Genomic DNA, 23013 nt, shown 5'->3' with positions numbered 1-23013 from the left:
AATCAGTCATTAAAAACAACCAAAATCCATTAGATTACCCAATAACCCAACAAGAACTAAATGAAAAGCTAAAATCTATTAAATCAAAAAAGGCTTGTGGTGTAGACAACATCAGAAATGAAATGCTGAAAAACAGCACACCTGAGTTGCAAAATGCTATGCTTAAATTGTTCAACATGGTTTTAACTTCTGGCTGCTTCCCTGATGTCTGGAACCAGGGGCTCATCTCCCCTATCCACAAAAGTGGAGACAAATCAGACCCCAATAATTACAGGGGAATTTGCGTCAACAGTAACTTGGGAAAGATTTTCTGTAGCATTTTGAATTCAAGAATTCAAACCTTTCTTCAAGAAAAAATGTCATAAGTAAATGTCAAATTGGCTTTCTTCCTAACCATCGCACTACTGACCATATATACACCTTACACACGCTAATTAATAAACACGTCCACCAAAAAAAAAAAAGAGGGCAAAATCTTTGCTTGCTTTATTGACTTTAAAAAAGCATTTGATTCGATTTGGCACGAAGGGCTATTCTACAAAAATTCTACAAAGTGGGCTTGGTGGTAAGGTGTATGACTTAATAAAATGTATGTACACAGAAAACAAGTGTGCAATAAAAATCAAAACCAAAGAACAGAATTTTTTCACAATGTCGAGGTGTGAGACAAGGCTGCAATTTGAGTCCAAATCTTTTCAACATTTATATCAATGAATTAGCAGACATGTTGGACCAATCTCCAGCCCCAGGACTCACACTATTTGACACAGAGGTGAAATACCTGCTATATGCTGATGACTTGGTACTTCTATCACCAACCAAAGAAGGTCTTCAACAAAACATTAATATTCTGGAGCAATATTGCCATAATTGGGCCCTGGCAGTAAATTTCCAAAAAACTAAAATCATGATTTTCCAAAAAAACCCGAGATGTCAGAAACACAAATGTAAATTCACCCTGAACAACACCTTAATTGAACACACAAAAAATTACACCTACCTTGGTCTGACCATATCTGCATCGGGAAACTTTAAGATGGCAGTGAATGCACTCAAAGAAAAAGCCCGCAGAGCAATGTTTGCAATAAAAATGAAATTATTCAAAATCAACATCCCAATCAAAATTTGGACTAAAATATTTGACAGTGTAATCCTACCAATAGCACTTTATGGAAGTGAGGTTTGGGGGCCACTCAATAAACTGGATTTTAAAATGTGGGACAAACATCCAATTGAAGCCCTACATGCAGAATTCTGTCGGAAAATCCTACAAGTCCAGAGAAATACACCAACTAATGCATGTAGGGCAGAATTGGGCCGTTTTCCAGTAATAATGAAGATACAGAAAAGATCATTAAAATTTTGGCTACATCTAAATTCAAGTCCAAATTCGAGTCTGCAATTTAAAGCACTTCAAACCCAAGAGCTGAGCCCAGAAACGAGCCCTCTCAGTCAGCTGGTGTTGGACCTCACCAACCAAGCTGACACCAGCACTGCTTCAAAAGAAAGAATTCCAATAAGCAAAATCATGAACCAATCAAAGGAATCATATTTACAATACTGGAAAAACGAAACAAAATCCCAAAGCCGACTAAATTGCTATCTGACCCTAAACAGAGAATATGAATTGGCTGATTATCTCTACTCTGTCAGAGATACGAAGCAGAGACAGATCCTTACCAAGTACAGGCTGAGTGACCACCGATTGGTAATAAAACCGGCAGACATAAAAAGACATGGCTACCCAAAGAGGAGCGTGTATGTGGTCACTGCATGACAGGGGAGGTAGAGACAGAGATGCACTTTCTCCTTTACTGTGATAAATATTCCTCACAAAGAGATTCATTATTCACAGAAATGACTACATATATTCCAAATTTTTACAAATTGAACCCAGAGGAAAAACTAAGAATACTCATGGGCGAAGGAGCAATGGCTCCTCTTGCAGCCAAATATGTATTTTCCTGCCATAGCCTGAGGGACACTGAATAATAACATCTGCATAGTAAACAGTAACTTACTTATTATTACTATTATTGTTATGACTATAATTATTAATGTTTATCATTCCAAATAGGGGTGGTAATGGTAGTGATAACAGTTTGGTGATGGTAGTAGTAGTCGTAGTAATGATGATTGTAGTTGTAGTACTGATATAAAGAAGAAGATGACCGTTATTTAGTTATAAGTTAGTTATAGTTTCATTTTCCATAATTTGATTTTATATTTATTACATTTCTACTATTGACTACCCATCCTGTTGGGGGAGGACGCAGAGAGCTGTGGGTTGGCAGCGCACTACATTGCTGCCTGCCATAAGTTGAGGGACAGTTTCTGACAGACCAATCAACCTGCACATGTCCTCTACTGTATGCTTATTGTTATTGTTGAATGTATGGTTATTTTGACACTTGGTTACTGTTGTTACTGTTGTCCCGTTGACAATTTTCTTCTCATTTTTATTTTTATATTGTAAATATCCAAAACAAGCTTTGGCAATATGTACATTGTTAAAGCAAATTGAGAGAGAGAGAGAGAAAGAGAGAGAGATGCGTAGTCCAGGATAGTTGGTGCTGCGATATAAGAAAGGGGGGGGCAGGTCCTGACCCTAATGCCAGAGCAAGCCCCCATGATTACCACTACACAAAGACCCCTCTCTCAGCCATGGGATGGACAGATTCAAACGCTAAAGAGTTACTCAATCAAGTATTCATATGATCTGAATAGGGGTATTGAACAATACCAAATTGTGTGCTTGATGGTGTAGTGTAATATGTGTCCTTGTGACTGAAATCTGTTTGTGCTCTCTGGAAGACAGTATCAAAATGTCAAAAAGGAAGGTCTGTTGGAATAAGGCATTCATACTAGGCTTTACTCATACTTTTACCAAGCACTACTACTTCAAAAGGACTTTTCCAGTCTGTGGTGATGAGGGAGATTTTGGCTGATGTAAATGTGCTTGTTACATTTTTTTTATTTTTTATTTGTTATTTCACCTTTATTTAACCAGGTAGGCCAGTTGAGAACAAGTTCTCATTTATAACTGCGACCTGGCCAAGATAAAGCAAAGCAATGCGACACAAACAACAACACAGAGTTACACATGGAATAAACAAACGTACAGTCAATAACACAATGGGAAAAAAGTCTATGTACAGTGTGTGCAAATGGTGTAAACATCACCAATACTTGCACACAATGTTCTTCACCCTGTCTATTTAGGTCAGAATGGTCTCCAGGTATCTCTCTCTCCCCCTCTCCCTCTTTCCCATTGCTACCACCTAGTGCAGCATTAACGAGAGCCTAGCCACAAGTCTCATCTCTCCCTCAGCTCTCTCATTAAGCTGCTGCCTAATGAGCTCTGGCCCCTAGGGACTCCCAGGGTCCCCTGGTACCTGATAGCCCTTCCTGAGATACCAACCATGCTCCTACCCACAGTGTACCGGTAGCTTCTTCTCTCTGAGGTCTCATGCCCATCGTCTGGTTTTAGATGAAAAAGAGCCTTTGGACTCTAATATTTGACAGTGCAGTAATTCGTCAAGAAAAAGAAAAAGAAAAAGCTTTTTATAACATTGCTGTCCAACAGGAGAAGGTTTTTCAGTTTTTCTGTGAAAATTTACATTTGTCTGATTAATGCACTTTAACACCTGCAATATGCCTGCTTTCATCAGGTATTAAGTATGATGACGGCTTACTGTGTGTGCTCTGCTTGTGTGTATGTGCGAGATAACGGCCCATAATGGGTCTGCCACCATAGACCTATGCCTCTCAAAGCAGGGAAGGAGAAAACCCAGGAGAAGGATTGTGTTCCACTGTTGATCCAGCATGAATATTTAAAGTAGTGCTGATGGAGAGGAGAGGGTACCCTTCTCTCACCTGGAACAACTGAGGCTTCTGGGAGCTGCACACACAGCACCTGCTGTGCCTCATGGCCAATCACAATAGGCAGGCAGATGTACTGCATGTTTGATCAACAGTCTGCCGGGGACAGGTGTAGTCCCAGCTACAGTAATTACACCGCTTTTAATGAATCCCACCGATCTCTTCTGCAAGAGAGGCCACCGTTGGCAGTATCTTGATCAATGGTGTTACGGACTGGTGTTTTGTGGCTTTTTACATCTTTTCTTTGCCTCTATCATTTCTGCAATGTATTAAAATCTGCGTGTTTTTACATTTAAAATGTTGTTGTTAGTGGTTGAGAAGTGTTCCACAATATGAGCTTTGTTATTCAGTATATATACAGTATAGTCCGGTTAAAAATGTTTTGGGAATGCCAGTTACATAAAACGTTTTCAAAAGCGGAATAGTCCTTCCAGGAAGTCATTCCAACCTTTAAACAGGTCTGCTTCTACTGTCTGATCCTTGTTCTTTTCATTGGTCAATATTGACTACTGATTGTTAGTCTGATTAGTAAAAGAGAGAGATTATTGTGTTGAGTATGATGATGTCCTAAGAGGAGAGCAGGTGAGAGAGATTCTACTCCCCGTCAAATCTCCTCCAGCATACATACACACATCCCTCCATCCAGAGAGCTGATTAGGGGAGCTCCCAGTGCAGTCACCTGGCCACAGGCCTTGGGAAGGAAGGTATAGTGTTACCCTGTATTAACCAGTTAGGTGGCCCTGGGAGCCAGATGCCAGGCTTCATAAAACAAGGAGCAGCTAATCAAGTAAGACTCTCTTCAAGACCCAGACAATCCCTGCAATGTTAACCCACCTTCTTATTCATCAGGAAAGCTGTGAGGAGAGGGAAATAGAAAAGAGGACTGAGCATCTGCGCTTACACACACACACACACACACACACACACACACACAGCACACAACTCAAATGAACACATTCATTTATTGGTGACTGCACTGATGTGGCAGAAAATACTTTCTTATAATGATCGATAGATTTGCAAGAGCTAATTCTTGAGTGGCGCAGCGGTCTAAGGCACTGCATCTCAGTGCTAGAGGCGTCACTACAGACACCCTGGTTCGAATCCAGGCTGTATCACAACCGGCTGTGATTGGGAGTCCCATAGGGCGGCACACAATTGGCCCAGTGTCATCCGGGTTTGGCCGGTGTAGGCCATCATAGTAAATAAGAATTTGTTCTTAACTGACTTGCCTGGTTAAATAATAATAATAATCAACATGCTGTGTTCAGGGGATGCAAGTTATTGAAGGACCCACCTCTCCACCACTCATTCTCTTCTTTCCTCATTCTCGTTTATCATTTTGTTGTTTTGTTCGAGTGTTCGTTTTCATTAAACGGCATAATGAATACTTACCACGCTGCACATTGGTCCTCCTCTCTTTCTCCCAACGACGAACGTTACAGGATGTCAACCCCAATATATGTTCATCTTGTCATCATCAATCAACTGCAATACAGTTCAAAACAACTTTGACTACCAGCATGGATATCTGTATACTAGCTATGGTAAAAACGTATACTTATGGGTGTCAGCATTTAGCAGTCACTTCTTCTAAACCCGAACAGGGACAACTTCTAAATGTTATACAGTAACAGCCAAATATATCCACATCGGACTTTAGGAACCACATCAAATTGTATTGGTCACATACATATACTGTTGAAGTCAGAAGTTAACATACACTTAGGTTGGAGTCATTAAATCTTGTTTTTCAACCACTCCGCACATTTCTTGTTGACAAACTATAGGTTTGGCAAGTTGGTTAGGACATCTACTTTGTGCATGACACAAGTACATTTTCCAACAATTGTTTACAGACAGATTATTTCACTTATAATTCACTGAATCACAATTCCAGTGGTTCAGATGTTTACATACACTAAGTTGACTGTGCCTTTAAACAGTTTGGAAAATTCCAGAAAATGATGTCATGGCTTTAGAAGCTTCTGATTGACATCATTTGAGTCAATTGGAGGTGTACCTGTGGATGTATTTCAAGGCCTACCTTCAAACTCAGTGCCTCTTTGCTTGACATCATGGGAAAATCAAAATAAATCAGCCAAGACCACAGAAAAAACTGTAGACCTCCACAAGTCTGGTTCATCCTTGGGAGCAATTTCCGCCTGAAGGTACCACGTTCATCTGTACAAACAATAGTACGCAAGTATAAACACCATGGGACCACGCAGCCGTCATACCGCTCAGGAAGGAGACGCGTTCTGTCTCCTAGAGATGAACATATTTTGGTTCAAAAAGTGCAAATCCATCCCAGAACAACAGCAAAGGACCTTGTGAAGATGCTGGAGGTATAAAAGCATCTATATCCACATTAAAAAAAGTCCTATATTGGCATAACCTGAAAGGCCGCTCAGCAAGGAATAAGCCGCTGCCCAAAAACCGCCATAAAAAAAGCCAGACGACGGTTTGCAAATGTACATGGGGACAAGGATCGTACTTTTTGGAGAAATGTCCTCTGGTCTGATGAAACAAAAATGGAACTGTTTGGCCATAATGACCATCATTATGTTTGGAGGAAAAAGGGGGAGGCTTGCAAGTCGAAGAACACCATCCCAACCGTGAAGCACGGGGGTGACAGCATCATGTTGTGGGGGTGCTTTGCTGCAGGATCCGTGCTTTGTACTCGGATTAAATGTCAGGAATTGTGAAAAACTGAGTTTAAATATATTTGGCTAAGGTGTATGTAAACTTCCCACTTCAACTGTATTTGGCAGATGTTATTGTGTGTGTAGCGAAATGCTTCTGGGTCTCTTACAAGACATCAATCATGACGGATTTGATGAATATCCACTTAAAAAATATATAATGTGTTTAATTTGCCCCAATCCAGCTCCCTTCTATCCCTCACGGTCTGCATTCCATTGACCGCCTAACAACCTCTATACTACAGTATTTTTTCATGTGGGAGACCACATAGCTTCATAGAGGAAGTTAATGAAAGACCATTGGATATTAAACCATTATTCCCAACCATGCTTTGTCTTTGTCACGTTCGTTAGTATAGACGGATCAAGGCGCAGCGTACGTAGAGTTCCACATATTTATAGACAGTGAAACTTAGAAAAAACGAAACAATAAAGAATAAACAAAACATGACGACTATGCAGTGCGAACAGGCAACTAAACATGAACAATATCCCATAACCCACAGGTGGAAAAAAATGCTACTTAAGTATTAAATTAAACCTAGAACCAAGGAATAGAAATAAATAACTAGACTAAAACCCCTAGTCACGCCCTGACCTACTCTACCATAGAAAATACAGGCTCTCTATGGTCAGGACGTGACACTTTGCCAGAACCGCCACACATTGTACCGTAACGTTAACACACTTCGCACGGCAAGTGCGAGGATCTGGCACAGGACGTACTGGGCTGTGAAGACGCAGTGGAGACCTGGTGCGTATAGCCGGTATCAATTGTACTGGAACTTTAACACACTTCTCAGGACGAGTACGGGGAGCTGACTCAGGTGGCACTAAACTGACATCACGTTCCTTAGGGCAAATGCTGTGCATCCTCCACCAACTCAACAACTCTCCCATTTCTCTCTCCTCCAGCAGCATACCACCCTGCATACCACTGCTGGCTTGCTTCTGAAGCCAAGCAGGGTTGTTCCTGGTCAGTCCCTGGATGGGTGACCAGATGCTGCTGGAAGTGGTGTTGGAGGGCCAGTAGGAGGCACTCTTTCCTCTGGTCTAAAAGATATCCCAATGCCCCAGGCCAGTGATTGGGGACACTGCCTTGTGTAGGGTGCCGTCTTTCGGATGGGACGTTAAACGGGTATCCTGACTCACTACGGTCATTAAAGATCCCATGGCACTTATTGTAAGAGTAGGGGTGTTAACCCCAGTGTCCTGGCTGAATTCCCAATCTGGCCATCAAACCATCATGGTTACCTAATAATCCCCAGTTTACAATTGGTTTATTCATCCCCCTCCTCTCCCCTGTAACTATTCCCCAGGTCGTTGCTGCAAATGAGAATGTGTTCTCAGTCAACTTACCTGGTAAAATAACGGATAAATAAAAAAATACAAAATTCTCCCTCTTCTCCCAGACTGGCTCTGGTTCACTCCTCAGCCCCGCCCCAAAATTGTATTTATTTATTGGGGTTTCTGTGGCCTTCCTTCCTGACGTCGTCGCTGTCCTCTCATGTTCCTAGGCGACTCCTGCCAAGGAAGGCGATCATGTCCTGCCAGGATCTCCTCCCAAGTCCAGGATACTTCCTCCTCCTGGGCACACTGCTTGGTTCTTTGTTGATGGGATATTCTGTCACGTTCGTTAGTATAGACGGATCAAGGCGCAGCGTACGTAGAGTTCCACATATTTATAGACAGTGAAACTTAGAAAAACTAAACAATAAAGAATAAACAAAACATGACGACTATGCAGTGCGAACAGGCAACTAAACATAAACAATATCCCATAACCCACAGGTGGAAAAATTGCTTAAGTATGATCCCCAATTAGAGACAACGATTACCAGCTGCCTCTAATTGGGAATCATACAAATCACCAACATAGAAAATTAAACCTAGAACCCCACATAGAAATAAATAACTAGACTAAAACCCCTAGTCACGCCCTGACCTACTCTACCATAGTAAATACAGGCTCTCTATGGTCAAGACGTGACAGTCTTTGAGAGAAAAAAAATCCAATTTTCTTGTGTTCCTGTGAAGATTCCAGTCACAAACAGTAGGCAACTTGGTCTGCAGTCTGGTTGTCAAAACAGCATGGTAAAAACAAATGATATATTTTTCTATGTTTAGATTGTCTTTCTTTCTGGAGGATGTCATTGATCAGTCAGCCCAAGTCAGAATTGGGAATGGACCGTGGAAATGAAATGACCATGGGAGAAAATTAGATTAGTCTGTTTTAACCCCTAATGTGACAGATACAAGACAGTCATCCCACTTGAAAAAAAAAACGGATCTCTTTTGTGTGTCTGAATATCAATCATGACATTTGGTCTCCCAAAATATTTTTAAGTAAAGCCGAGAATGTAAAAGTTGGAACTTGTCAGGATTCTCCTATCATAATGTATACAACAGTGATAATTAAAGACATATCTATAACCATGCTCAAGAGTATAGAAATATATTTAGAATTATGTTTTAAACTCAGCAGAGCTGTGCATTAGGACAGAGGTTTACTTGACTAATGCAAGGCACTATACAGTCAGATGCAGCTCCTCATCCCCTTCTCTGCTCTGGTTTCACACACATCTGAAGGAGATGGATCCCCAGACGTCTCTCCACCACACAAAGACGTCCACTTGGTTTGGATGAAGATGCAGGGAACAATGAGAAGCAATCATTCTCAGAGTGAATGGACTCCGGGGATTGGGGACCACTTGTTTAATAATAGGTATGTCAGGTCGGGACTGCTTGTACAGACGTAAAAGAAACATACACATAACAAACCCATAGAGCTTTCAGGCAGTCCCCACTCTGTGTTGTGCTTTCTACTGTATATCACTGGAAAGACTCATAAAAACCAACATGATTTGATTGGTTCATGTATTGTGTACATGAGTGAACCCATCAGTATCAGTTCACCCTTTGTTTCAGCTCCTCCTTGGCTGTCCTGTGCCCCCCAGCAGTCAGCTCCTCCTTGGCTGTCCTGTGCCCCCCAGCAGTCAGCTCCTCCTTGGCTGTCCTGTGCCCCCCAGCAGTCAGCTCCTCCTTGGCTGTCCTGTGCCCCCCCCAGCAGTCAGCTCCTCCTTGGCTGTCCTGTGCCCTCCCAGCAGTCAGCTCCTCCTTGGCTGTCCTGTGCCCCCCAGCAGTCAGCTCCTCCTTGGCTGTCCTGTGTTCCCCAGCAGTCAGCTCCTCCTTGGCTGTCCTGTGCTCCCCAGAAGTCAGCTCCTCCTTGGCTGTCCTGTGCCCCCCAGCAGTCAGCTCCTCCTTGGCTGTCCTGTGCCCCCCAGCAGTCAGCTCCTCCTTGGCTGTCCTGTGCCCCCCAGCAGTCAGCTCCTCCTTGGCTGTCCTGTGCCCCCCAGCAGTCAGCTCCTCCTTGGCTGTCCTGTGCCCCCCCAGCAGTCAGCTCCTGTAATCAGCAGTACCAGGAGGACATAAAGCAGACAGGGTCAGGGTGAATTGACTGCCCTGCTTGTTCACCCTGACAGATCTGCATGTTGGGCCGACAGTGTGCCACAGTTCCTTGTTTGAATAGAGCCCCATGGTTCAGCCTGCAGGGAGATAAGTCTATCAGGGCAGCTCAGGAGAGTTGGCTTCGACACCAGACAAAACGTTTGTCCAGGGGGGAATGTTAGATTTGAGCTCACCACCCAGCTGTACCTTCCATTAGATTGTCTAGAACGTAAACTGTCGTAAGGTCCACAAGCTGTGGTGTGGTTCAGTTTGAGTTGAAGTGATGTGCAGATTGGCCATGGACCTCAGGATGACCCAACCTACCTACACATCCAACTGGTTTATGTTTACTCAGAACTGCATAATAACACAATGGCCCCTGCATGCCCAGACCTGCTCCACCACCTCCACCTGACCTAACTCTTCCTTAACACCTGCCTCTGGGCTGCTCATGTTCAGGGTGACGATTACAAAAACATTAGACTTACACAGACAGACCAAGTTGCACCATGGTTATTAGTCCAGTGGGTCTGGCCATTTTAAGAAGCTTCGACAAGCTCAGACATGCCTGAGGGAAATATCTACTTTTTTCTGTTGTGAAAGAGAAAGAGGTTATCTTCATTATAACATGGGGCAAGAGAAGGAGGGAAGTGTTCAGAACGGGTCACACACACACACACACACACACACACACACACACACACACACACACACACACACACACACACACACACACACACACACACACACACACACACACACACACACACACACACACACACACACACACACACACACACACACACACACACACACACACACACACACACACACACACACACACACACACACACACACACACACACACACACACACACACACACACACACACACACACACACACACACACACACCACCAAATGATTATTTTGATCCTGGAATAACTTCTCCACCATGAGTGGAATTGAATGGGCACTGCTACAATACCTCATCACGCTCTATCGCTAATGGATCCTCCTCTGGAAATGGAATTTGGATTTGTTTGGAAAAAAACTCCTTGAGGGAACTGAAAGAAACGTTTCATCTTGCAGAGATGGAAGTGTGTTCTTCTGCCCTGCTGGGTGAAGTGCTTTGTTTTGTACCATCCATTTCAGAATGAAATGAGTGACCTGGGCTTAGGCAGGCTGGTCCTCATGAGACGAAGGTTCAGTGGTGTATGGTGAGAGGGTGTAGGTAGGGGATAGAGATAGGACAGTTCATTCCTGGTAGAGTAGAATAATATTTGTCTGTCTACATACATTAACAATAGATCATCCAGTATAGTTAAGCAATAAGGCACGAGGGTGTGTGGTATATGACCAATATACCACGGCTAAGGGGGCAGGGTAGCCTAGTGGTTAAAGCGTTGGACTAGTAACCGAAAGGTTACAAGTTCGAATCCCCGAGCTGACAAGGTACAAATCTGTCGTTCTGCCCCTGAAAAGGCAGTTAACCCACTGTTCCTAGGCCGTCATTGAAAATAAGAATTTGTTCTTAACTGACTTGCCTAGTAAAATAAAGGTTAAAAAAAGAAGAAAAAAAGGTCTGTTCTTAGGCACAACGTATCGCAGAGTGCCTGGACACAGCCCTTAACACTGGCCATATACCACAAATCCCCGAGGTGCCTTATTGCTATTATAAACTGGTTAACAACATAATTAGAGCAGTAAAAAAAATGTTTTTGGTCCTACCTGTGGTATACGGTCTGATATACTAGCGCTGTCAGCCAATCAGCATTCAGGGCTCGAACCACACAGTTTATAATGAGATTTATACAACGGGTGGGCCTAATCCTGAATGCTGATTGGTTAAAACCTATTCCAGCCAGTGTCTATTCCACAAGTTAACACCTATTTACTCTGTTCCATCTTTTTCCTATCCTTAGGAAGATCATATAAACTACATCATGAAATAATGTATTTTTTAAGTCCACTGTATTTATTTAATTAATGCATTATTTACAGCCTTTTAATTAATAATTCAATAATTCATCACCCCATTCATCACATGTACGTTTAGATAAACTTACTGCCAAAGAGATGACCATCTATGCAGAAAAAGTGATTCAGTGTTTTCATATTTTAACTGTATTACTTGAATCATACATAAAACATCCTTTACATAACATACCCTTACAACCATGGCTATACTAATGTTAGGTCATCCTGAGCCTTTTTACAATATCTACTAATGGAAAGAATATAAAAAATCATCATAAAGTTTTACAGTTGAAGACTTTCAGAGTATAATGTAGCCTGCTAGACAGCCAGCAAACTGTCATGACACAACTCTCTCTTGCATTATGTCTGATCTGATTGCCCACAAAATACTGATTATGAAATTATATTATATTAATATGTGAAGAGTTCCAAAACACTATATACACACATTTTTCACATTTGTTTTTTTCATGAGAAATGATTTCTTATCCTTCATATGTGTGTAAAATATCAAATTGCCACCGGTCTAATGTCCATTGCTCATGTTTCTTGGCCGAAGCAAGTCTCTTCTTCTTATTGGTGTACTTTAGTAGTGGTTTCTTTGCAGCAATTTGTGCATGTCTCCTCTGAACAGTTGATTTTGAGATGTGTCTGTTACTTGAACTCAGTGAAGCATTTATCTGGGCTGCAATTTCTGAGGCTGGTAACTGTAATGAACTTGTCCTCTGCAGCAGAGGTAACTCTGGGCTTTCCATTCCTGTGGCGGTCTTCATGCGAGCCAGTTTCATCATAGCGCTTGATGGTTTTTGCGACTGCACTTGAAGAAACTTTCAAAGTTCTTGACATTTTCCAGATTGACTGATCTTCATGTCTTAAATTAATGATGGACTGTCGTTTCTCTTTGCTTATTTGAGCTGTTCTTGCCATAATATGGACTTGATCTTTTACCAAATAGGGCAATCTTCTGTATACCACCCCTACCTTGTCACAACACAACTGATTGGCTCAAATGCATTAAGAAGGAAAGAAATTCCACAAATGAACTTTTACGAAGGCACACCTGTTAATTGAAATGCATTTCAGGTGACTACCACATGAAGCTGGTTGAAAGAATGCCAAGAGTGTGCAAATCTGTCATCAAGGCAAAAGGTGGCTATTTGAAGAATATAAAATATATTTTGATTTGTTTAACACTTTTTTGGTTACTACATGATTCCATATGTGTTATTTCATAGTTTTGATGTCTTCACTATTATTCTAAAATGTAGAAAATAGTAAAAAATAAAGAAAAACCCTTGAATGAGTAGGTGTTCTAAAACTTTTGACAAGTAGTGTAAAGATTTTTTGGAATAAAACAAAGTGGTTGCTAATTAGGATAGATTTGTTTTGTTCTATAACAGACATTCAATACTACAATAAAAACAGCATGTTTGTTTCATAGATGCAAACAATCACAAAGCAAATAGAAAATGCACATTAAAAAACACAGTAAATGTGACTCAGATGTTTCCCCCGAATAAATCCATAATGATAATGTAGCAAAACAGTAGTCTATAGGTCCTCTGGCCTCCTGCTGGACTGCTTGTTCAGTATTGGGGCTGGTGCTGGGTGAGGGTGTCACATATAAGACTCTGCTGTCACCCATGGCTGCATCTCAGTGAAGAAGCCTTCACAGAAGCTGAGACTATGGTCCAGGGTGATAGGCACTGCCTGCACCTCCTCTTTCAGCTCCTCCCAGGGGTGCCTCTGCTGCTCATCAGGGAACAGTGTCGGCTCCTCAAAGTGCTGCGGGTGGACCGCCAAAGGGAGCGGCTGCTGCAGTCCAGTCAGGTTGAGGTGCTGCTGGATCTCCTCCATGCTGTAGCAGCCCATGGTGGTCACCTCCATGTACCTGCAGGCCTGCTGGTGGTCCCGGTCAGCCCCTCCGCTGCACCACCTCCCCAGGTGCCAGGCCCGGCCTTGATCCTGCTGGGAGAGCTCCACCTTACAGCCCAGGGAGTTCAGAGCTAAGTTCATGTCTAGATCCTGAAAGTTATTGCTGCTCCCATTCAGAACATCGTCAAACACCATGGCCCAGTCTAGTTCACCCTTCAGTGCCTCTGGTTCCATGAGATCCGGTGTCAACAGTGGTGACTTATGGACTGTCTCCCACTTTGTGCCACCAAGTTTGCGTCTGTTCCCAGCACCTGCTCCTCTGTGGGACACTGTGTAGTGGGCCTGGGGGAAATGCTGGTGGTACTCCTGGGTTTTCCGGTTACGGGATGATCCTTGGGTTTTGCTGTGCCTCTGGGTGTTGAAATGGATGGCTGACATCCGCTTGCGCTTGAAGACTCCATTGACAAACATGTCCGCGTACTGAGGGTCAATCTGCCAGAATCCCCCTTTTCCTGGTTCATTCTTCTGCCTGGGAACCTTCATGAAGCACTTGTTGAGTGACAGGTTATGACGGATAGAGTTCTGAGGAGAGAATAGAATGTAGTTCATGAAAAGATGAGCTAACAGACAGCAGTCTCATTAAAGATTCTCTGTCATTTGTTGCTGGATCGTCATAATGTTATAACTAATGATGTATATATAAATCATTGGTTATAAACATGTCAAATGTGCATCGTCAGGACAAGGTAATAACAATTTAAGTTCATTATACTCCTGAATCATATAGTCCCCATCACAGAGATTCCAAGAAAATTTTAAAAAATCAATCATTTAACTTGTCTAATAAAACTACCAATTTTTGAATGGTGAGCGAGCGTTGCGTCTTTTTTTGTCCAATGACGTCTACCCATTTTTAGGTTGCACCTCTACTCACGTTGGTTGAGCACCTTCTACTTATCCCCCCCCCCCCCAAAAAAAAAAAAATTCAAACATTAAATAACCCACGATTACATCAATGATAAACATATATAATCATGATAGGCTTAGAACATATTTTCCATACAACATCAAAATAAATACTGTATCTCTGAGGGATTAGTTGCAAGCTTCTATCTCAAGGCCATCAGACTGTTAAACAGCCACCACTAACATTGAGTGGCTGCTGCCAACACACTGTCATTGACACTGACCCAACTCCAGCCACTTTAATAATGGGAATTGATGGGAAATGATGTAAATATATCACTAGCCACTTTAAACAATGCTACCTTATATAATGTTACTTACCCTACATTATTCATCTCATATGCATATGTATATACTGTACTCTAGATCATCGACTGCATTCTTATGTCACTAGCCACTTTAACTATGCCACTTTGTTTACTTTGTCTACATACTCATCTCATATGTATATACTGTACTCGATACCATCTACTGTATGCTGCTCTGTACCATCACTCATTCATATATCCTTATGTACATATTCCTTATCCCCTTACACTGTGTACAAGACAGTAGTTTTGGAATTGTTAGTTAGATTACTTGTTGGTTATCACTGCATTGTCGGAACTAGAAGCACAAGCATTTCGCTACACTCGCATTAACATCTGCTAACCATGTGTATGTGACAAATACAATTTGATTTGATGATTTGATTTGCAATCGCCCACCCGTCTCTCTCCCCCCAGTGTTGTGTACCTCTCTCAGGTTTGATCAATAATGTAGAAGGCAGACTGAGTCACTAACCTGCCAGCTGGTCTCAGCGTGTCTGTAGTAGCAGAAGTTCTCTGTGATCCAGTTATAGATAGCAGACAGTGTGATCTTGTTCTTCTTGCCTGCCTGCATGGCTCTGCAGATCAGTGTGGCGTAGGAGTAGGGAGGCTTCACCTCGTGGTTGGTCTTGAAGTCTACCTCCTCCAAGGACTTGGCTGGCACAGTGATCTGGTGGTGGTTGTTGGTCACTGTCGGTTGAAGTGAGTAGTAACTAGTCCTGTTGGCTGAGGCACTGGAGGTGATGGGGCTGCCTGCACTCTGAGGCATGCCGGAGGCTGCAGTGTCCCCAGCAGGTGGACTGGAAGGGGAGTCTGAGTCCTGAGGGTGCAGGCGGCTGGGCTGAGGCAGGTGGTACGGCTGGCAAGTGGAGCCCGGTAGGCTTTCTAGACTCACACTGACTATGGTGAAGTCCTGGAGCCATTGGAGGCTAGTGAGACTGTCATCCAGGTGCACTGAACCATTCTCATTGTCTTGGTCTTCTGGGTGAAGCTTCATCCATTTCTCCTTGAATCTGGTGGCAATCTCCAGACTTGGTAGTACTGGCATTGTAAAGTGTCCCTGTTAATAAATTCCCACAAAATATTGGTGTGATCTCACTCAACTGCATTATAATCTCATAAAAATAAAAGAACAGTGGCCATTCATTCATAAAGAAGTATTTGCAAAAGCAGTACATTTACCTTGGTCTTGGTGTACTCCGCAGTACAGCTTGAATGATCAGCTCCACTGTTCTCATATGGTACCCAAACCTCTTACACGTTATTGCGATGTCTGTACAGATGGCTTGGAGAGAAACTGCTATCTAAACATGTAAAGCCAAAACTTCATTTGCAAAAGCAGCCTTTATGTTTCCACATTCGTTCAGATCCTGTCGATATGTGATAATAATCCCACAACGGCGATGGGCAGATCAGAACATACTGAGGGAAAGACAGAAAAGACCGCCTTGAGTTTTAATAGCCCTAAACAAATAGCAGGTCGCTGATTGGCTCCGTGGTTTTCAGGTTTCGCCTTTGTTTCTACCGCTCGCTGTATGCGTGCATATACAGGGAAAAGGTGTTAAATCAGCGAAAACAAACCGAATGTAATTACACAGAATATTCTATGTATTATTTTTTATCTAATTAATCAGAAACAAAGTGGCTTCTGACTGTCATGAATACGTTGTGCATTCATGAATTGTAAGAAGAATGAGTTTTGATTTAAAAACTGAAGTGCAGTTTTGTTACTAAGGGTCTTCTGTAGGCTATTGGACAGTTAATGATACCTAATATTTAAAATATATCCTGAATAATTGTAGATAATGAATACATCCTTAGTTAATTGTAAAACAGCCACCTTTGGAGTTACATTTTTTTACAACAGTGATGTGACTTTAGCTACACATGGTCGATATTTGAATTGACTTTTGATTATTTCCTCGTTTTATAGACATTGAATACATACATGTTACAGTTAATGACAATGTGTGAAGTTGAAACTGCGAACATACTGGCTCTGGGATGAAATTGGGTAATTCTGGCTTTGACATGATGTATTAGCGACATCTACTGGTTATTGTCGATGTTAGGTTCTCGAATTTGCTGTATCCGTTTTTTAATCAGTAGGTATACCCAGCTGACAGGGAATCTATGATTCCGTTAAAATTAATATGATCATTGTAGAAAACTCCATCACAGTTACTCTTTCTCTGGTCCTGGGAGTCTGGGACACAGGCTCACAAACTCTGTCTTTCTAACTCAGGGTGTCAAACTCATTTTGCCCCGCAGATCGCATTCGCGCACTCGGTCTTCGACGATGTCCGGAGGACGCACTAAAATGTATTATATTTCCTCGCCATCAGAAATTGGCCTAGAATAGTTCTCTCTCCATCATTTTTAAAATTGTATATACTCCCTGACTGTCTATCTTTAATTTCGATGATTATTAACGAGTTGGACACAGTCAAGAAACTGTATGAAGGTACTGTAGGTCCATTATCGTTTCTACACTGTCTCTATATGGTTTTAGTCACACATACACTACATGACCAAAAGTATGTGAACACCTGCTCGTCAAACATCTCATTCCAAAATCATGGGCATTGCTATGGAGTTGGTCACCCTTTGCTGATATAACAGCCTTCACTCTTCTGGGAAGGCTTTCCACTAGATGTTGGAACATTGCTGCCGGGACTTCATTCCATTCAGCCACAAGAGCATTAGTGAGGTCGGACACTGATATTAGGAGATTAGGCCTGGTTTGCAGTAGGTGTTCCAATTCATCCCAAAGGTGTTCAATGGGTTTTTAGTCAGGGCTCTGTGCAGGTCAGTCATGTTCTTCCACACCGATCTCAACAAACTATTTCTGTATCAACCTCGCTTTGTGGAACAGAAAAGGGCATTCCGCAAACTGTTACATTTACATTACATTTAAGTCATTTAGCAGACGCTCTTATCCAAAGCGACTTACAAATTGGTGCGTTCACCTTAAGACATCCAGTGGAACAGCCACTTTACAATAGTGCATCTAAATCTTTTAAGGGGGGGGTGAGAAGGATTACTTTATCCTATCCTAGGTATTCCTGAAAGAGGTGGGGTTTCAGGTGTCTCCGGAAGGTGGTGATTGACTCCGCTGTCCTGGCGTCGTGAGGGAGTTTGTTCCACCATTGGGGGGCCAGAGCAGCGAACAGTTTTGACTGGGCTGCGCGGGAACTGTACTTCCTCAGTGGTAGGGAGGCGAGCAGGCCAGAGGTGGATGAACGCAGTGCCCTTGTTTGGGTGTAGGGCCTGATCAGAGCCTGGAGGTACTGAGGTGCCGTTCCCCTCACAGCTCCGTAGGCAAGCACCATGGTCTTGTAGCGGATGCGAGCTTCAACTGGAAGCCAGTGGAGAGAGCGGAGGAGCGGGGTGACGTGAGAGAACTTGGGAAGGTTGAACACCAGACGGGCTGCGGCGTTCTGGATGAGTTGTAGGGGTTTAATGGCACAGGCAGGGAGCCCAGCCAACAGCGAGTTGCAGTAATCCAGACGGGAGATGACAAGTGCCTGGATTAGGACCTGCGCTGCTTCCTGTGTGAGGCAGGGTCATACCCTGCGGATGTTGTAGAGCATAAACCTACAAGAACGGGCCACCGCCTTGATGTTAGTTGAGAAAGACAGGGTGTTGTCCAGGATCACGCCAAGGTTCTTAGCGCTCTGGGAGGAGGACACAATGGAGTTGTCAACCGTGATGGCGAGATCATGGAATGGGCAGTCCTTCCCCGGGAGGAAGAGCAGCTCCGTCTTGCCGAGGTTCAGCTTGAGGTGGTGATCCGTCATCCACACTGATATGTCTGCCAGACATGCAGAGATGCGATTCGCCACCTGGTCATCAGAAGGGGGAAAGGAGAAGATTAATTGTGTGTCGTCTGCATAGCAATGATAGGAGAGACCATGTGAGGTTATGACAGAGCCAAGTGACTTGGTGTATAGCGAGAATAGGAGAGGGCCTAGAACAGAGCCCTGGGGGACACCAGTGGTGAGAGCACGTGGTGTGGAGACAGATTCTCGCCACGCCACCTGGTAGGAGCGACCTGTCAGGTAGGACGCAATCCAAGCGTGGGCCGCGCCGGAGATGCCCAACTCGGAGAGGGTGGAGAGGAGGATCTGATGGTTCACAGTATCGAAGGCAGCCGATAGGTCTAGAAGGATGAGAGCAGAGGAGAGAGAGTTAGCTTTAGCAGTGCGGAGGGCCTCCGTGATACAGAGAAGAGCAGTCTCAGTTGAATGACTAGTCTTGAAACCTGACTGATTTGGATCAAGAAGGTCATTCTGAGAGAGATAGCGGGAGAGCTGGCCAAGGACGGCACGTTCAAGAGTTTTGGAGAGAAAAGAAAGAAGGGATACTGGTCTGTAGTTGTTGACATCGGAGGGATCGAGTGTAGGTTTTTTCAGAAGGGGTGCAACTCTCGCTCTCTTGAAGACAGAAGGGGCGTAGCCAGCGGTCAGGGATGAGTTGATGAGCGAGGTGAGGTAAGGGAGAAGGTCTCCGGAAATGGTCTGGAGAAGAGAGGAGGGAATAGGGTCAAGCTGTTGCCTCAAAGTTGGAAGCACAGAATTGTCTAGAATATCATTGTATGCGGTATCATTAATATTTACCTTCACTGGAACTAAGTGGCCTAGCCCAAACCATGAAAACAGCCCTAGACCATTATTCCTCTTCCACCAAACTTTACAGTTGGCACTATGCATTGGGGCAGGTAGCATTCTCCTTGCATCCGCCAAACCCAGATTCATGTGTCAGACTACCAGATGATGAAGAGTGATTCATCACTCCAGAGAACGCGTTTCCACTGCTCCAGAGTCCAATGGTGACGAGCTTTACACCACTCCAGCCAATGCTTGGCATTGCGCATGATGATCTTAGGCTTGTGTGCGGCTGCTCGGGACGAACAGTTCTTGTGCTGATGTTGCTTCCAGAGGCCGTTTGGAACTCGGTAGTGAGTGTTGCAACCTTGGACAGACGATTTTTACGAGCTACACGCTTCAGCATTTGGCATTCCCGTTCTGTGAGCTTGTGTGGCCTACCACTTCGCTGCTGAGCCATTGTTGCTCCTAGATATTTCCACTTCACAATAACAGCACCTACAGTTGACCGGGGCAGCTCTAGCAGGGCAGAAATTTGACTAACTGACTTGTTGGAAAGATGGAATCTTATGACGGTGCCACGTTGAAAGTCACTGAGCTCATCAGTATGGCCATTCTATTGCCAATGTTTTGTATAGAGATTGCATGGCTGTGTGCTCGATTTTATACACCTGTCAGCAAGGAGTATGGCTGAAATAGCCAAATCCACTAATTTGAAGGGTTGTTCAGATACTTTTGTATATACAGTACCAGTCAAAAGTTTGGACACACCTACTTATTCATGGGTTTTTCTTTATTTTTACTAGTTTCTACATTGTAGAATAATAGTGAAGATATCAAAACTAAGAAATAACACATATGGAATCATGTAGCAACCCAAAAAGTTTTGAACAAATGAAAATATATTTTATATTCGAGATTCTTCAAAGTAGCCACCCTTTGCCTTGATGACAGCTTTGCACATGCTTGGTATTCTCTCAACCAGCTTCATGAGGTAGTGTCACGTTCGTTGTAACGAAGAGACCAAGGCGCAGCGTGACATTCCTCTTATTAAAGGAAGAACACTTAAACTAACAACACAACCGTGACACTATAAACACTGGCGCTGACACAGGCAACTAATACATAGACAATAACCCACAAAATACCCAAGGAATATGGCTACCTAAATATGGTCCCCAATCAGAGACAACGATAAACAGCTGCCTCTGATTGAGAACCAATCTAGGCAACCATAGACATAAAAACACCTAGACTAGAAACAACTCCATATACATACAAAAACCCTAGACAGGACAAAACATATATATCACCCTCGTCACACCCTGACCTAACCCAAAAAATTAAGAAAACAAAGAATACTAAGGTCAGGGTGTGACAGGTAGTCACCTGGAATGCATTTCAATTAACAAGTGTGCCTTCTTAAAAGTTCATTTGTGGAATTTCTTTCCTTTTTAATGCGTTTGAGCTAATCAGTTGTGTTGTGACAAGGTAGGGTTGGTATATAGAATATAGCCCTATTTGGTAAAAGACCAAGTCCATATTAAGGCAAGAACAGCTAAAATAAGCAAAGAGAAACGACAGTCCATCATTACTCTAAGACATGAAAGCCAGTCCATGCAGAAAATGTCAAGAACTTTCAAAGTTTCTTCAAGTGCAGCCGCAAAAACCATCAAGCGCTATGATGAAACTGGCTCTCATGAAGACCGCCACAGAAATGGAAGACCCAGAGTTACCACTGCTGCAGAGGATAAGTTCATTAGAGTTACCAGCCTTAGAAATTGCAGCCCAAATAAATGCTTTTTAAATTTAACTAGGCAAGTCAGTAAATAACAAATTCTTATTTACAATGACAACCTACAGGGGAACAGTGGGTTAACTTCCTTGTTCAGGGGGAGAGCAACAGATTTTTACCTTGTAAGCTCAGGGATTCAATCCATCAACGTTTCAGTTACTGGCCCAACATTCTAACCACTAGGCTACCTGCTGCTTCACAGAGTTCAAGTAACAGACACATCTCAACATCAACTGTTCAGAGGAGACTGCGTGAATCAGGCCTTCGTGGTTTAATTGCTGCAAAGTGCAAAGAAGCCTCAACTAAAGCACACCAATAAGAAGAAGAGACTTTCTTGGACCAAGAAACACGAGCCATGGACATTAGACTGGTGGAAATCTGTCCTTTGGTCTCATGAGTCGAAATTTGCGATTTTTGGTTCCAACCGTCAAGTCTTTGTCAGATCGCGGAGTAGGTGGACGCATGATCTCCGCATGTGTGGTTCCCACCATGAAGCATGGAGGAGGTGTGATGGTGCTTTGCTGGTGACACCGTCTGTGCTTTATTTAGAATTCAAGGCACACTTAACCAGCATGGATAACCCACATCATTCTGCAGTGATACGCCACCACATCTGGTTTCACTTAGTGGGACTAACATTTGTTTTTCAACAGCACAATGACTCAACACACCTCCAGGCGGTGTAAGGGCTATTTGACCAAGAAGGAGAGTGATGGAGTGCTGCATTAGATGACCTGGCCTCCACAATCACCCGACCTCAATCCAATTGAGATGGTATGGGATGAGTTGGAGCGCAGAATGACGGAAAAGCCAACAAGTGCTCAGCATATGTGGGAACTCCTTCAAGATTGTTGGAAAAGCATTCCTGGTGAAGCTGGTTGAGAGAATGCTACAAGTGTGCAAAGCTGTCATCAAGGCAAATGGTGGCTACTTTGAAGAATCTAAAATCTATTTAGAATTGTTTAACACTTTTTTGGTTACTACATTATTCCATATGTGTAATTTCATAGTTTTGATCTCTCACTATTATTCTGCTATGTAGAAAATAATCAAATAAATAAAAACCCTTGAATGAGTAGGTGTGTCCAAACTTTTGACTGGTACTGTATATATAATATATACATATTTCATTTAAACTTGTAGGACTATGCATGGGGTGAATTCGGGAAAGAGTGGGACAAGATATAACTGGGACAGATTAATCCTGATTCCTTTATTTCTTGGTCTGACAAAAGAACATTTAAACTATTGTTACTAAAAGCAAAATTACATCACTTAATTGGTGACATCATGGAGGGGCAGAGAAAGCAAACAGGAAGCTCACCCCGGGAAGCACACGGTAAAATCAGTGACATAGCTTCTCTGTTTTGTTAAGGTTATAAAACGGTCCTACATAATGCACTGTGCCGAATGTTGACGTAAATGTGAATACTATGTACTGGTGCATCA

At 43.0% G+C, this 23013-nt stretch overlaps 1 protein-coding gene across 1 annotated transcript; it reads right to left on the bottom strand.

Moving 5' to 3' along the window:
* Positions 1 to 12831: 12831 nt before the first annotated feature.
* Positions 12832 to 16575, bottom strand: LOC115103627 (forkhead box protein J1-B-like). Its single transcript, XM_029624471.2, has 3 exons — positions 16345 to 16575; positions 15638 to 16222; positions 12832 to 14470 (listed from the first exon to the last, which is right to left on the bottom strand). The coding sequence occupies exons 2-3, from the start codon at positions 16208 to 16210 to the stop codon at positions 13631 to 13633; spliced, it is 1413 nt and encodes a 470-aa protein (XP_029480331.1). The 5' UTR covers positions 16211 to 16222; positions 16345 to 16575; the 3' UTR covers positions 12832 to 13630.
* Between the last annotated feature and the right edge of the window lie 6438 nt (positions 16576 to 23013).

This window comes from Oncorhynchus nerka, linkage group LG21, assembly GCF_034236695.1.
Source record: "Oncorhynchus nerka isolate Pitt River linkage group LG21, Oner_Uvic_2.0, whole genome shotgun sequence".
In the NCBI taxonomy this organism is placed as follows: domain Eukaryota; kingdom Metazoa; phylum Chordata; class Actinopteri; order Salmoniformes; family Salmonidae; genus Oncorhynchus; species Oncorhynchus nerka.
The sequence above is the reverse complement of the archived record's forward strand: the minus strand, read 5'-3'. Positions and strand labels throughout refer to the sequence as shown.

Bases quoted from the DNA above. Each gene is read 5' to 3' on its own strand.
- LOC115103627 (XM_029624471.2), bottom strand. From the start codon at position 16,210: ATGCCAGTACTACCAAGTCTGGAGATTGCCACCAGATTCAAGGAGAAA. The intron at 14,471-15,637 runs GTTAGTGACTCA...TTCTCTCCTCAG, and splicing joins ACGCTGAGACCAGCTGGCAG to AACTCTATCCGTCATAACCT.